This window comes from Cariama cristata, unplaced genomic scaffold, assembly GCF_000690535.1.
Source record: "Cariama cristata isolate BGI_N322 unplaced genomic scaffold, ASM69053v1 scaffold3702, whole genome shotgun sequence".
Lineage (NCBI taxonomy): Eukaryota > Metazoa > Chordata > Aves > Cariamiformes > Cariamidae > Cariama > Cariama cristata.
This window is the reverse complement of record NW_009604246.1, coordinates 65742-81831: the sequence shown is the minus strand read 5'-3', so window position 1 is coordinate 81831 and position 16090 is coordinate 65742. Positions and strand designations below refer to the sequence as shown.

General features: G+C 35.7%; 1 protein-coding gene across 1 annotated transcript in view; it reads right to left on the bottom strand.

The window, feature by feature from the left end:
- Window positions 1–346: 346 nt before the first annotated feature.
- Window positions 347–16090, bottom strand: part of DNTT (DNA nucleotidylexotransferase) — a gene marked incomplete at its 5' end in the record, with an annotated part of 81324 nt that continues 65580 nt past the window's right edge. Inside the window, one exon of the mRNA XM_009695499.1 lies at window positions 347–433. Within this exon, the coding sequence (XP_009693801.1) occupies window positions 347–433 (87 nt within the window). The remainder of the gene's footprint in view (window positions 434–16090) is intronic.

The following is a 16090-nucleotide window of genomic DNA, read 5'->3' as shown; positions in this document are numbered from 1 at the left end:
AGCTGACAGTATTTTAACAAGCAAGTATTGTTCACAGGAATGTTAAATTCCTATCACAAGCAAAAATCTTACCAGTTTCAAGTTTTTCCCCAAAAACAAGCTCTACCTTGTCACTCCAATGTAGAAACTTCAAAAACTAAAACAGAGAAGATTGGAAAGGATTCGGAAGAACTTAAACTCTTCTTTTCTAGGAACATCAGCGTGTATAATGGCTTCTAACTAATATATATTTAAAAAATTTTAGTTGTCATAGAGACGCATATTATCTATCTCTCTCTAAATCAGAGCGCAAGATAGGCAGAAAGACCATTGCTGTCCACTGATGAATGTACGCTGGCAAATCATTTTAAGCATTCCTTTCCCATGGTTCAACATAATCCAAGCCAAGATGTGCAAAGATTTCTTCCTCGCTTCCAGCTTTGAGAAAGATCCTCTGTGAAAAAATTACAAAAAAAAGGAAGTCAATAAGGGTGTTAGAATGAAATTTCTATTGATGTTTTTTGCTCTTTAAAAGGAGTTGATTTCTGGCAGTTCTACCCATTGTATCCTCTACAGAATACACTGTCTTCACCAGTGTGCTGACCTTGAAATGTGAAAGCAAGTTAAAAAATAATTCTAACGCTGCTTGATGCTTTCAGTTCTAATGACTACTTTACAACTCTGTTTTGATTTACTTTTTCAAGACTCTGTGCAGAAGTATTAGGACTAGAATTCAAATAAAACCTACATTTCCCTTCCATGAGGGTCAATAGCTTGACTTTCTTAATAAAATCATCAATGTTTTTTAAATTAATGCATTAATGTTCTCTATAAATGCATTCAAACTGATTCAATGGTTACACTGATTATGTATAGCCAAGCATTAAAAGCATCAATGCTTTCCAAATTTCTAATACTTACAGAAGGCTTATCTGAAAAGACAAAATAGTCCATCTAGAAAAGCAAGCTGAAAACGAAGGATCAACAAAATTGGAGCTTGCTTTTTTATATATATACACACACACTCCTAATGAATGTTTTACAGTAAAAAACAGGGGTTTTTTTCATATCTTCAATTCTGATAATACAGGATAGCATTCTTGCACAGGAATCACCAACAAGCCTACCTTCCGTAAGATGACTGATATAGTAAAGTTCACAGCCTTATGCATTCCTTTCAGCACTGAAGTACAACATAAAAAAGCTGTTAAGGTAGATGAATATTAAAACAGTGAAACCTCACCACTTAAAGAAGTTTGTAAGCAAGAAAGAACTCATTTCTATTGAAAAAGAATACTTAATATTTCAGCAATTCCTGAATCATTTGAAGTTGTCTCAACCAGTATCATGAAAACTTCAGGGTTAAGGTTTCATAATATTTTAGATTTATTTTCTACTGTGAAAGGGGAGATGCTGTCTAGAGAACTACCCAGTGATGAATTCCACTCAGTCAGGAAAATCTCTGAATACCAGGAAGTTTAGGAACATGTTTGTGCCACCACCTCTGCTTTTTCAGCTGCCAAGCAGTGCCTCTAGGAGGGCTATGCTGTCCAGTATACCCATGGGAGTGGGTCAGGAAAAGGAGTCCATAACAAGATCAGAGCAGGCCCATGGTACGATGGAACAACTTCTGGCACCGGAAATTCATAACTTTTCCTTCTTTTTCCTCTGCATTCTCTCCTTCACTTCCTGATCTGGATGATGCTTCCATGTCTCTTACTCCTATTGAGATCACACAACTCAAGGGACTCAGAAAGCAGCAGGCAGGCCAATTACTGGAACAGGTAGATCCTGCTTCAGGTTACTGACACTTCATTCTTTCTCCTTTCAACCTCCCTGTTAATTATCAGCCAGCAGAGAAGATGATCAACACTGGTAGGAAAGATGGGGATGCAGCTTGGCCAAGCAGTATGGCACCAGAGTATGTAAAGCCTACATAACGCTGTCTAAGCTGCTGCATCTATGGAAGGAAAGCAGAAAGAACACTGAGCCAGAAAGAATAAGCAAAACCACAGAGCCCAGGGCAGCCTCATGCTGCCCCTGAAATATGCTTGTGCATTATCAGTAAAATTCACCTCATCAGTTGGTACCCACTGGCTTATTGTTATTCTCCATCGGTCCCATTCTTTCCTGTACCTGATTCATATCTCAGTCCTGTCAAGAGCCACAGTTTTGCGAAGGCGTAATGAAGAATTGAACCACTAAAGTGAAATGTAACATTAATTTTCAGCTGGGCTCAAACTTTATCAGGGATTCAACCAAATCAGAAACTTGTTTCCATTTCATTGTAGAGGTATTTGAAATTTGAAGTTCTAAGTCCAGCCCTACAGAAAAGGCACATCTTTCATTGACACTGTTCAGCTCCAACAGCCAGAGTACTCAAGCTTGCAGCTTTCCTAACACCTATTTTTCAATGCCACAAAGTAGAATGAAAGCCAGTTTAACTGTGCTAGAAAGGTTAGGAAGACTAAATTGGATGCTAGAGGTTAGATGTTCCTGAGTGGATAGAGCCAGAGGCCATCAGTGTTCCCTTGAGCTTGGGAGGACAGAAAGGACAAAAGACGAGATTCCTATTCTGCTCTTCTAGAGTTCTCAACTAGCGAAGTAGGTATTTAAGAGCAGTTCTGGCTGATATCCTCTTGAAACCATCCAAAGTTACTAAATTATTTCTCTTTCTTAGCAAATAATTGCTATACAGTGAAGTAATATGGAACATTTTCACTATTTTATTTGGAGATAGTTCATCTTTATTTAGACAAACCCAATGTTAATAGGCAAATAATTAGAGTCAGTGGTAATTATAGAAACATGAAGTAATGTGTTCTGTGTTATTAATAAAAATACATTACAAAATCAGAAAGTAACTTTTAAAATTCCGTAATGTCCTGTATCAATATGTACAGTGCAGTCTTCACAAATAGTGCCTTGCCATACTCAGACGCTACCTGCTTATCATGTTAACTCTTTGGTATTTATATTCCCCCAGTTTGCACACTTTACCCAAACCAAAGCCACTGAAATGAAGTCTTTCACACTGAGGTCAGTAGACATTGTATTAAGCTGTACTGTAAAGGCATTGATTTCAGGCAGTGATACATTCCACATGGATCAGAGATTTGTTACTAGAGCGCACATTGAAAGTACTTAACAAGGTATATGAAGTTGTTCTCACTTTCTGATAATGAATTCCACTTATATAAGACAATTTTCATATTCAAACACACCATAACAGAAATTTGAGTGAATAATTTGGTCAAGTGCTTCAGGGACTTTTTTTTTTAAATCAAATCAGGACAAACACGGTATGTCTTTTTGCTTTGACACCTACGGTGTAAAAACAGCCTCCAGTATTCCAAGGTATTTTATCCTCCACCATGAAGATCTCAGCATACGAATATTTAGAGTCGGGGACAGTGCCCCAGACAACTTCAGAGCATTGCTGGAGCATGGAAAACTGAAAACTCACAAACCCATAATGAACTGACAGTTCAAAGTTGTGTCTGCAATAGCAAAGATTGCTTATAAAGCATAGACATATAATGTTCCTTTTTCCTAGGAAGTTCAAATGTCAGATTCTGGAATAAAAGGAACCTACAAAAAACACTGACCAGGGGAAAGTTGATCCTTTTTCATATAGACAGGAGTAGAAAAAATGGTAGAAAAGAAGATATTGAACAGAATAAAAGAAAAGGAAAGAAGACATTGATAACTGCCCATCAGGTAACAATAGTGGGGGTATTTTGTTCCTAGAGTATGTCCTGGGAGGACAAGATTTTAGGGAATTGGATTTTTTTTTCTTTTACTATTGCTAAGAACAAGAGAGGGCAATCCATACATGTACATTACTGCAAAAAAATGAAACAAGAAAAAAGATCTTATACTTGTAGACAGATGTTATAGATACTCTTTAATAGAAGACCTTCATATCTCTGGGACCCCAAATTGCATCCCATTTCTTTTTTCTGTCACTTTATGTTTTTCTGCAAGCAAAACTCATTTCATTTGCTTGACAGGGAAAATTTCTAATACAAAGTATCTGATGCTGAATACCATTCTCAGTAGCTAAAAGCCATGTTTCTAAATGAATCTCTAGCTGATATCTGCCAACTGCTTTAGCAATGTAAGTGTTATTAATGTTAATCATAACCTATGATTTTCTGTCTTTGTCAATCTATGCAGAGCTTATACAGTGATGCAAATTTTATTATTGCATTCACTGCTGTTCTTTCTTCCTTTTTTATTTTCTTTTTGCTCAAGAGAAGTAATGAACCGCTTGCCTAGTTGTGATTTTTTTTCAGCTTCTTACTAATATTCAGCAGATCCAAGACATGACCAATCAACATCAATCAAACTTACAAAACACAATGCTCTAGAGCAGCTGGTATCACTCTGCTCTTATCCCATTTAATCAATTCTGTTATTTCAGTGGATGTAAATATTTCATTTGTGGTTGCAAACATGACCATTAACTACACCTAATGTAGAACAGCTGCCATCCAAATGTTTTCTTATGTGAACTGCTACCTCTTATTTTTCATTTTGGCATTAATGATCAATAATACTTTTGATGAAAGAGAAGCAGAGAGTGAAGGCACAGAGCTAGCACTGCTTGATGATATCCTAACTAGCACTGCCAAAGTTCAAACAGATGTTATACTACTATTGTCACTTGTTTTCATCTCACATTTTAATATGATGAAGCCAGCAAAACAAAACCACTACCCAATAAAGTAGAATTCTAGTTTTAGTTATATAAATCAGCATTGGTCAACAGCACATGTCTCTTTTAGGAGGCAAATACTGATTTTACTGATTTTGTATATCTGTCATTAAATAATCAGAAAAAGTTGAATGCACTGGAAAGTACCTCAGACCCCTTTTTCTCTTCCATTTTTGGAGTACCTTCATGTGTCTCTTTAACATACTTTTTGATTAATTCAATGTAAGTAGGTTGACCCAATGCATCAAGATAGGAAACCTTAAAATACGGTTAGCAATTTGTCCAGTAAAGACATAGAAGAAAATATCCCAACAAATCAGAGATTACTAGAAATTACTGTGCACAAGTTCTTGATTTTGATAACACAAAGAATCTTGCTATTATATGAAAATTTAGGCCAGTGGATATGCACTGTTCATGTATTAAGCAACATATACTTCCAGTGAGCCTCAATAAATTCTTTAGGCTGTTGAAATGAAACTATACTTCTTAGACACACAGCCCACACTTGCCTCTACAGTGGCCATCCATCTTCCTTTCCACTGTCTGGTCAGGAAGGAAAAATACTGCAGTGATAGCAACCTCCTGACACTGCATTGAACTAAACAATACTTTGCTGAGGTTGCTCGCTCAGAAGACATAGAAGCTGTTGCACTGCCTGCAACTGCTCTGCCAGCTTTGCGTACACCAAGCTTCTGAAATGAAGTCTGCTCATGCTCTCCATCAATATTAACTCAGCCTGCTTGAAAAGCGCACACATAATCAGATTCCAAGTAGACTGATATCCTACTGTTTGTTACCAAATAACTTGGTAATAACAATGTGTTGCAAAATACCAAACCGAGCAATCTATTATAACTGAGTAATATTATAAATAACTCTCAGCCTGCCACCATGGCATCCCAGTCCTATTTTCCTCATCCCAAGATGAATTTAGGAAGATAGTTTGAATACAAGTACCTAAAAATAAAAGCCAGTACGACCACATAGTCAGCATCACTGATGAAATGGGATTTAATGGTCCTGAACCAGCAGAATCTGCTGGAGAGAGAAGTACTCCAGGTTTGTATGTACAACATATGTACATGTGCAATCCACTGTTCTGAAGATGAGACACATGGTGGAAATTTGATTAATTTCTTTCTTTAAATCCTTATCATCCTTGGTATTAGCTGAGAAACTAGCATTAACTATGAAGTTTCTTAGTTGACTACTGGCCCAACTCTGCTCTATACATTATTTGAGCATTTATTCTTGAATAAGTCATAGCAAAATCATGCCCTTTCAAAGACCAAAGAATTTCCTTCCATATCACATTTTTCCTACTCTTTTCATAGTGCTGACTTTTATTTGCTCTACAGCTGTAATTCAGAAAGAATGCAGTCATACTCCAGTGGATTTCATTATCCTTTGGAAAACTATGACATTGTGTAGGAGGCACACCCCCTCCTTTTGCAAAAGACCCTGAAGGGCCATAATCATTAAGGTCTGTCTGGATTCCTTCTGACACACTGTTTCATCAAATAAATTGGGGGAGGAGGACACAGAATATTGCCAACAGTATCTTGTTAACAAATTACAACTGTTTGATACAACTTTGCTTCTAGACAAGTATCTGGGAATGTTATTATCATATACATTTATTCTAACCTTTTCTCTGTACCCTGATGATGTTGCATGCTATAAAATAGGGTATTTAGGGATTTTCTCATTTAATTTTAATTTTAATCTTCTCTCACTAGTTTTTATATTGTGTTTCACACGTGACACCTATTCACAACAGTTTAATTACCTAAATACTTGCTTTCCTTTTTAAAATTTTTAAAATGGAGATATAATGGCAATATGATCATATCTAACTTTGTAGTATTTCCAGTATGCTGAATGATAAATACCAAGCAGTCTAAACTCCCATCACTTTGCACGTCTGGAATTATTACAGAGGCAGTAAGCATGACAATGATAAATGAACAACAGAAAAGAAGAGGACAGACTGTCATTTACAAAATTGGAACTTAACTGTTCATTGTGCTTGGACAGAGTCCATTCTAAAAATAAGTTTTGTGGGTAAGGTCAATTGTAGATGAATGATGGTAACAACAGGACTTGTTTAATCAACTGTAGTAAAAGATACCACAGTGCACCTTAAATTTATCTTACACTTGTATTTGTCTCTTTAGTGACATCTTCACATGTCAGCACTTATGCCAAGTCAATTAAAGATTTTTAATTAAAGATATTTGGGACTAAACCAGAGATGATGCTACTTACATTGCCTGTAATATCTTCCAAGATCTGAAAGCCCTTCTTTAGATATGAAAGGCCGCTGCATTCAGTGAAGCAGTGCACCATAACACCAAAGACCTACAATTGACAGAATACACTACAATGGCTTATTAGATTAAAAGTGCAAAGCTATTAAATGGCTCACACTCCCTTTTTCTCTGAGCCCATTTGCTCAAATAACATTTGTACCCTGTAAAAAATATAAATAGCTGTTAATTAAGTCAATAAAATGAGCTTACAGAAAGAATTGTGAAGGCAGAAACATAAGTAATCCATCAAATAGCAAGTACTTTCCACACCATTAGCAGTGGGAATGTGCATGTATGCTCACCTGACCTAAGTGTTACCCTATCTGCTCTCTGCCACTGGGCCATTTTTGCTAGAACAAGTGTTGATGCACCACCACTGCACACAGGTTGCACCAGTACTACAAAAACTTTTAGGAAGATGCTACTTTTAATAAGTCAGCCTTTTATGATGTATACTTTACAATGTAGGTATGTATTTCATTATTTTATGACTTTCTGATTATACCGACCTAAACTCCTGCATACTATGCTGAAGGTATTCCGCTAACGAGGGAATCTGATTGTTTCATCAAAAATGACTGCACAACCATATGTCCACAAAACAATACATTGAAGTCTTTTTGTTGTAACATTTCCCGCACTTCTTAGATTTACCACAGCTATCTTCCGTACTCGCTGCTCATATTTTACTGAGTTCAGAGCAAGATCCTGACAATAAATGGGTATAGCATTAAATTATTTCTCATCTGTGAAAATGTTAGAAATAACAATAACTAGAAATAAAACAAATAAATTGGAATAGGTGCAAACAACCATCACTTTTATGGGAAAACTTCTATGCTTGCTAAAACAACCATTGGTGAATTTTTTCTAAAAATGTAGCTGCAGTACATAAAATTCTTTCTTGATATATGATTATTAAATGTAGTATGTGACAATAGCCTCAAGCAGCTTCTTCTAACCCACAAAATACTGAGGAGAAAAGAAATAAACAGATATTTGAAAGCTTGAACTAGTCACATTTTCATTTATTGTATGATCAGAATTGCAAGGAAAAGAGTTTTGGGGCTTGCACTACAAAAATTCTTTAAAAACAGAAATGAGATCTGCCTGAAAGGTAATAAAAACAGAGGGAACAAAGAGGCCAGAAAGCAAACAATATGTTGTTATCTTAGCTGTTAAAATTTTGTAAAAAAAAAAAATATATATTAGAAAAGCATGCTGAACTTTATATGAAGAAATTCATATGATTCAATAATTCAATTCTGCTGCATGGGTTTTGTCAACTGGAATTCAAAGTCCTTAGGCACACACCTAATGGTTTATACCAATATAATTCCAGTTGCTTCTTATTTTCAAGAGTTAAATGTTCCTCTGACTGACAGTACACAAATTCATTAAGGGGAGAATAGTATGTTCTCAGTGCAAGATTAAAGACAGTCCAATGCTACAGGCTTTTTCATTTTACTACAGTGAGCTCTCTGGATTTCTGGTGAACCTTAGCAAACAAGCCTTATGAAATCATACAAGTTCACCTCCATTATCATCTCCATTATCTCACAACTGAAAGAAAACTTGAAAACATTGAGGTCACAGAAAACTCAATCTCTGGCAAGGAAAGCATATTTTTCAAGCAAAAAGTTGAGTTCCGAGGCCAACCACTGAGTGCGCTGAATGCAGATGTCTAAGAATTCTTGGATGTGACAAGTACAAGGACCACTGTCAAAGGAACTGAGTCAGAAAACCCCAAGAGAAGAAAAGACAGACAGGGAGAACATATGTCCTGTTTCAGCTACATGCTTACATCTCCTCTCAGAAAGGTCACTCAGCAGAGAGGTAATCAGATTACACAGACTGACTGATGAAAAATTATCCAAATTCACTCCATGGCATAGCTAGTTGGACACTCTATTTATTGACAGTTAAGTTACTGCAAGTCCCAAAATAAACACTTTGAGTGGATTATATTCTTGATTCCCATCAAATTCAATTAGGTTTATCCTGGAATCTAATATGGAGGTGCTAGTAACATTTTCTAAAAATAAGCAAAAAATAAAGGAGGACAGAAGGACAAAATGAAGGATGTCAGTAACAGACTAGCAAAAGACAAAAAAAAAACCAGGATGGAGGAGAGTGTTACTGAATGACTGACTTGACATGACCTCCTAATGGTGCCTCCTGTCCTAACACTTCTTACAATACTGAACACACTGGTGAGCTTCTGCAGTTCAGCACTTTCATACGGAGAATGAGTGCAACACATACAACAAGTCAGGGAGGTAAAACTGAAGAAAATAGTGGAAAGAAATTTTCAGTGGAATTTTAGTTCAGATGTTTCTGAATTGTTTTTTTTCAGGTAGATGTAAGTTCAGACTAAAATCTCTAATAAAATGAGTCAGAACATTTTACTCCAACCAAAACTTACAGAACCATAAAAATTTACTCCAACCACCAGCCAGCCAAAAAGCAAGAACAAAAGGGCACATAGAATAGAAAGTAACAGAAAGAGAAGGTGAGGGAAAAGCAAGAGTCTAGATTAAGACCTAATAGTCTAGGTCTTAACAAAGCCCTGCAACAGATTGAATAAAAAACACTAACCTGTTTTTGTTTTATCTTAATGGATTTCTGAGAGAGTGGGTCTCTCAGAGAGGAAGGTGCAGGTAGTGCCTGCAAAGTGACTCAGGAAAAATAGCAGCTCCAAGGGAAGGTGAGGAAGGATGTTGCAAACTTAAAATGTTTCAATCACTTCCTGTTTAAAATTTGTTTCTTCGCACAAAGATATTCCCACCTGCCCCATTATCTAAAGCAATCACTTTCTGGAGTGATTTCTTGCAGACAGAGCTTGTGCATTAACTGGGTAAGCTAATAGCTCCAAATGTATAAGCCACAAGGTTTGAAGAAACCTATGAGAAAATGCATGATAACTCTCCATAGCAGTAGAAAAGAAGAGATTTCAAACAAAAGAAGCATTTTGCTGAGGTTATTATCATGTGCTTGTGTCTATTTTGAATTTACTAAAGACAAGCAACATTACTTGATTAGTATGATTTATAATAATACAAGACATGTGAGTGAAAGCTAGCTTTTCTCAAGTATATTTCTTTAAAATCTTCCCTAAACATCTAGCTCCATGCTATTTTCTACTCTTACTATGTAGAATTTGAGTCATTGAGCATCACCCTAAACAAAACAGTTGGTTGCAATTTTATTTTATATGCTATATGTCAAAAATGAATACACATGGTAGTATATACAGATTTTTACTAAAATAACTAACAGGAGCCCAGTGCTGTCATCAACACTTAAAAATTATTGACTTCAGTAGCAGAATTTGACCATATCAATGTTTACCCACAGGGACTACAATTCTATTTTCTTTCAACAGTTGGATGCACACCTCCTCAATCCATGTATTTATGGCCATTGATAAACAAGTGCAGCCCCTGCACCAGGATTTCCACCTATCATTCAGGTCTGTCATGTTCTGCCATGCAGCCTACCTTCAGCATTGCAATCAGCTCCACTCCCTCTTTACTGAGTTGTAATGACCAAGACAAAAGCAATCTTTGCAAACACTCATCAGGAATCCAGCTATTTTCACTTCCTTCTCTATGCTACTGTTAACTTTACAAGAATGAACGTTGTACATCTTTGGCAGAAAACATAAATCCGCTCAGAGCTTCAGTATAGCAAATAGCTTTGCAATTTTACACCAGTTACAGACCCAAATTGTGTGAAGCAACTGTAGAGAAAGTGTTATGGAAGATCCATAAATTCCTGCAATACATTGAACGATACGAGTATCAGTACCTTCAATCTACAATGAAAGTATGGCAATACAATGTAACATCAATCCATAAAATGGTGACTACTTCTCTGAAATCATTAGCTGACTCATTAGGGTAGACAAAGTGCTAACCAGAATCACTGTAATCAGTAACTTTCACAGCAAGCTAAATGATTTTATGGAGAGGGAGGGGAGGAAATAGAGGAATAAAAAAAAAAGCCTAAGTAAAGCAATTTTCAGATAAAAATGCCCACAATCCTGTCATTATATAAGAGGTTCCAAATAATTGTATTCAATTATTATCTTGTGTAGTATGAAAGCTTTCAGAAAGTAACATGGAAAAGTGAAACTTCTCCAAGGTCCTGATACTCATACCACTGGCCCAAGAGGGACAGCATCTTATTCTATCATTAGTCAGTCAGACAACATTCTCAGAATAAGACACTGCTTGGTGAAAAAACATGACAGAATCAAGCCCTAAGGAACTGTGTAGTAATTACCCATTAGTTTATTTTACTCTGAGTAGTACTTATCTTCATTATTGTCAACACACATTTTTTACTTTTTGCGGATTGCTATAATATCTGAGCACCTATCTTCTAGTACTTTCCTAAACAATATGACTAACAACTTTCAGGTGTTTTTCCTTCCTTGTTTTTTCCAGTCTTCTCTTGTTTGGATTTGGTTTGGGGTTTGGTGTTTTGTTTTTTTTTTTTTGAGAGAGAGGTTTTGGTTTAAGACTGGGGTATTGGTGATTTTTGCTTTGCTTGTAATTAGACATTTTGCTAAATATTTATGTTATGTTTATGAATGAGACTATCAACAGTAGAAACAATTTCATTATAATTATAGAACATAAATGCTGAAGTACTAATTGTGCTAGAAAATGTGAAGTATTTCATCAAGTTCAATAATAATATTCCACAGCACTGTGTAGACACTGTGCATTTTCCCTTTGGTGATATCATAATGGTTTTCAGTAGCAAATAGCCTGAAATGCCTCTGACATTATATTATCTCCAAATGTAATTTTCATGTTTAACTGGTATTTTCTGTAGTAATATTCACATCACCATGCCTGCTTTAAAATAAAAACTAATCTGTTCCTAATCCAGCCACAAATAAGATGATAAATAAATCAGAGAAAAAAAAAATTACTCTTTGAAATGACATTATAACAAACCACAATTGAAAAAGCAGTATTACAAGCATTACCCATTGACTCAATACTCTCAGGCAAAATCATGTGTGATGGTATTGATGCAAAATAGTGCAGTGGAATTTATTCTAATAATTCTGGGCATGAATAATTTTTGAAGGTAATAGAAGCCAGAATCATAAATTTTCATTTCATTTTACCATCAGACATGTCCTGTGCTTTTAATCAGAAATACCATACTTGAATGTTTCTCTTACAACTATTCTCTAGCTCTAGTTAAAGGTTTATTCATATTAAATTTCTGAACAATAAAAAGTAGATTCAATGAGTAAAATAGAATAATCAGACTAACAATAGGGCAGTCTAAGCACTTGTCCTATTAACTATTTCATATCACGGAGTAACAAGGTATCTTCAGGCTTTCTATATGCAACCTACTCACTTTGTAGCTTTGATGAAAGAGATGAAAGAGAACGAGACCAATGCTGAATAGCCGACACTTTGAAAGATAAAATGTTAAAAAACATTAATATTATCTGATAACTGAATGAGCACCTTTTATGTGCTAAAATTTAGTTTGTAAACAAGACCATGCTGTGCATAAAATCGAACTATTCTCTGTTTAAAATTACAGATGTGTGTACTTTGTTGCACAACACTACATAATTATGCATCCAATCTCCTCTTACAATTTTAATAAATAAAAACATTCCACAATAAATAGAGTATCATGTATTACCATCCAGACCATAGGAATATATTTTCAATTTTGGGCACACAAAGTGAAGAGAAATTTGAAATTTCCTATCTGACAACCCAGGCAAAAATTCTAATATGTTAAATAGAACATTGTTGTAAACAAAAACAGAACAAAAACTTATTGCTCCCTGTAGTTCTCTGACAATCTGTCCCTTATCGCAAAGTCCTTAAAAATAATAACAGGGATTACTTCCTTTTCCACTTTAGCTATACTTCTGTTTTGCTTTAAGTCTATGTTATTTACAGTAGCTTTAGCTTGTCAAATACTGTTAAGTTGGCTTATTGTATTTTTCTTTATAAAGCTTCATATGAATGGATGAAACAAGAAAAATGCAGAATCCTGGATTTTAGGAAACACAGTTGAGTGTAATTCATATGGGATTATTACAAACAAACTACTTTCAAAAGAACATTGTTGAGATTGCAAAATCAAAGACCTGCAATTTAAGAAATCCCAGAATGTGGTTGATTGTATTTTAACCTTAATTCAGTTTTCCTATGTCTATGCATATTTACTTCCTTTTTCTTCAAAGAAATACTGCTTCCTTCAATTGCTGTAACATACGCGGGCTTCTTTCACTAAACAGAGATATACTATGCCACAGGGCTAACAAATATTTGCTGACAGCACTGACAACAATCTTGAGTTGCAGGCCAATATGGGACCAATCAGTCTCAGCAAGTTGAGCTTTTACAATCTGTATCTGTTCTAGCTCACTCTCTTCCCTCCTTCCCTATACTAAATTGTAGCCTTGACCTCTCCCCTCAGATTTCTAATGCAACTTCAGGCTCCACTCATGCCATAGCCAGAGAAAAGTGAGATAAGCATGGCTTACTCAGTTATTTGGGGCAACTGAAATTTTTCCCATTTCTTGTTGCCAGCTTAGAGCATTAGCCTGATGAATTTAATTCATTGTTTAGGCCATCAAACTTCCACTCTCCCCAGTCATTCTTTTTTCATACCCCTTTTCAGCTCAGTCTCTTCAACCAACACAGATTCTTTTCCACAATGCAGCTGCTTATCAAATATACCCTTTCCATTCCCCATCACTTCCTTATCAAATCTGTACATCCAGCACAGACTTCCCATTCTCCATACACCATTTTCCTCTCTGGCCCTTGGCTCTTTCCTTTTCCAGCTTCCTCTCTACCTAGCTTCTTCTCAATCCATTTCTTTTTTCTTTTAACAGAAAATCTGAGACTATGTTACCTGCCTCACATTCAATAACTTACCCAAGCATATTGATTGAATAATTGAATTAAAACACTTGAAAATGGTTGGCTTTGTACTGTCCTAGAAATTAAAACAAATAAAAAGTATAGTCAAAATATTCTGGATCTGCACTTACACATTTTGAGAGCTCTCTCTTTTCATTAGCAATACAGGTTTCACTGAACTGTTCAGAAAACACACCAAGCAAAGGAAACAACAATTAGGTACATTTATCTTTGTGCTAGATGTACAGCTTGCTATTACAAAGGAATTAAATTTAGATAAAATATATACACGAATTACACACAGACTTTGTAAAAATGCACAATCATATGCTATATGTGAAATATTTAAAATGCTAAGAGAACACTGGAGAGAAGCACACTTTGGAAGAAAAGGCATAATCATTTTTTAATTTACCAAGAAGTAAGAAAAGTAGATTATTTTAATTCTTAATTTTTTTAATAAAAAGACCAGGTGCAGAAAGAACAAATCCCCTAAATCACACATGCAATTTCGTTTCCACTTTCCTGAGAGAAAGTAAGAAGAACTGGAACATAAAACAAAAGTATGTGCATCTGTTTACAATGACTCAGTGTTTAATTGTAGTAATGATTGTGTGAACAACTGATCACGCTGGAAATCAATATTATAAACTTTGGATCTTTATGTTTACTTTAGCTTTAATCCAGTCATTATTGCAGACATCTAAAGCAAACTCTGCAGCTGCAGCATGTTTAATTCATCAAGATGTTCTCAAGGCTGACTGTCTCACCATTATAACTTCATCATTTTAGCACAGCATCTGCCAAAATAAGACTATAATATCCAGTTTTTAAAGAATCATAAAAAATGTCTCTAACTGTGCAAGGAAACTTCTGCAAGCATCTTTTTTTCAGTGAAAGGTAGTGTGGAGTAAATGGTCTCAGATGACACAGGAAAACTGATTTTGAGACTGTAACTATTGAATACACACTTAAACACGTGTGAATATTAAACATCTTTATGGAATAAAATGAGAGTATAGAATCATAGCCAGCTTTTCTTCCCAGTGATACATGTTTTTGAGAAATAACATATTGGGTAGTGACAGAAAAGAACCAATGTTTGTAAAATAAAGCTGGCTTTTTATTAGGAGACTTACTTACAAAGTTCTGGGAAGTGCAGGTAACCACCCAGACATCTGCAATCAGTCTGGCTTCCTCAGAGCTGTTTCCATCCTCTAAGCCAAGCCACCACACAAACATAACTTTTCCCACTAACATGGTCACTGTCAGGTAAGGCTTATTTCAAAATAAAAATGACTGGCTTGTAACTGTAAAAGTAGCGGCACGCCAGCAACACGGACTTAGCCACAGAAAAATTGGAGTATCATGAGGGAGGCTAGAAGTTCAAGTATGTTGCCAGGCATGACTGAATGGGCTACCTGCTGCCAACACTGTGGTTGTCTGTGAAGCAACTACTTGAGCAAAAGATGGGCAGTACCAGAAATCAGCATGCTTACAGACACTCTGGAGCCAGCTCATCAGAGCATTACAGTCATATAACAGTCATTTACTTGGGCTGTAATCGCACCTTCATTTGGCTTTACAGATACATGCAAAGACAGGCAGGGGAAGTCCTGTCTGAAGAGTCAGTTAAGGTTTTTCCTAAACAGGAATGCATTCTGCAGGCAAGTGATTAAAGACTGTGCAACACTGATGATGACTATTGCATGCATGCATGTCATCTTCACAGTGTGGAAGAAATCCCAGGGTAAATTTCCTCTTTCATGCTTATACTGGTTTCCCAAGGAAAACTAAATATTCTCTTTTTAAAAAGTTGGAAGCATAGGGTTTTACTATTTTCAGTGTAACTGCACAGCACTTAATGGTTTGCAAAGCTGGGTCCCATTATGAAGTTTTCAGAGCATCTTGTGAATTTACTATTCAGAGCAGCTATGTAAACCACCTCTCTTGTAATTCAACAACTAAATAACATTTAATGCCATTCAAATTCACACAATGGTTTTTAAATGTAAAATTGTCATCTATCATCTGTCCTCTGCAGAGAGTGTCATATTTTTTCCAATAGTTCTTTAACAATAGAAAACATTAAGGCAGCTATTTCCCATCTTACATTTTCATAGGACATAAAACTAATAACTGCTTTCTCCTCC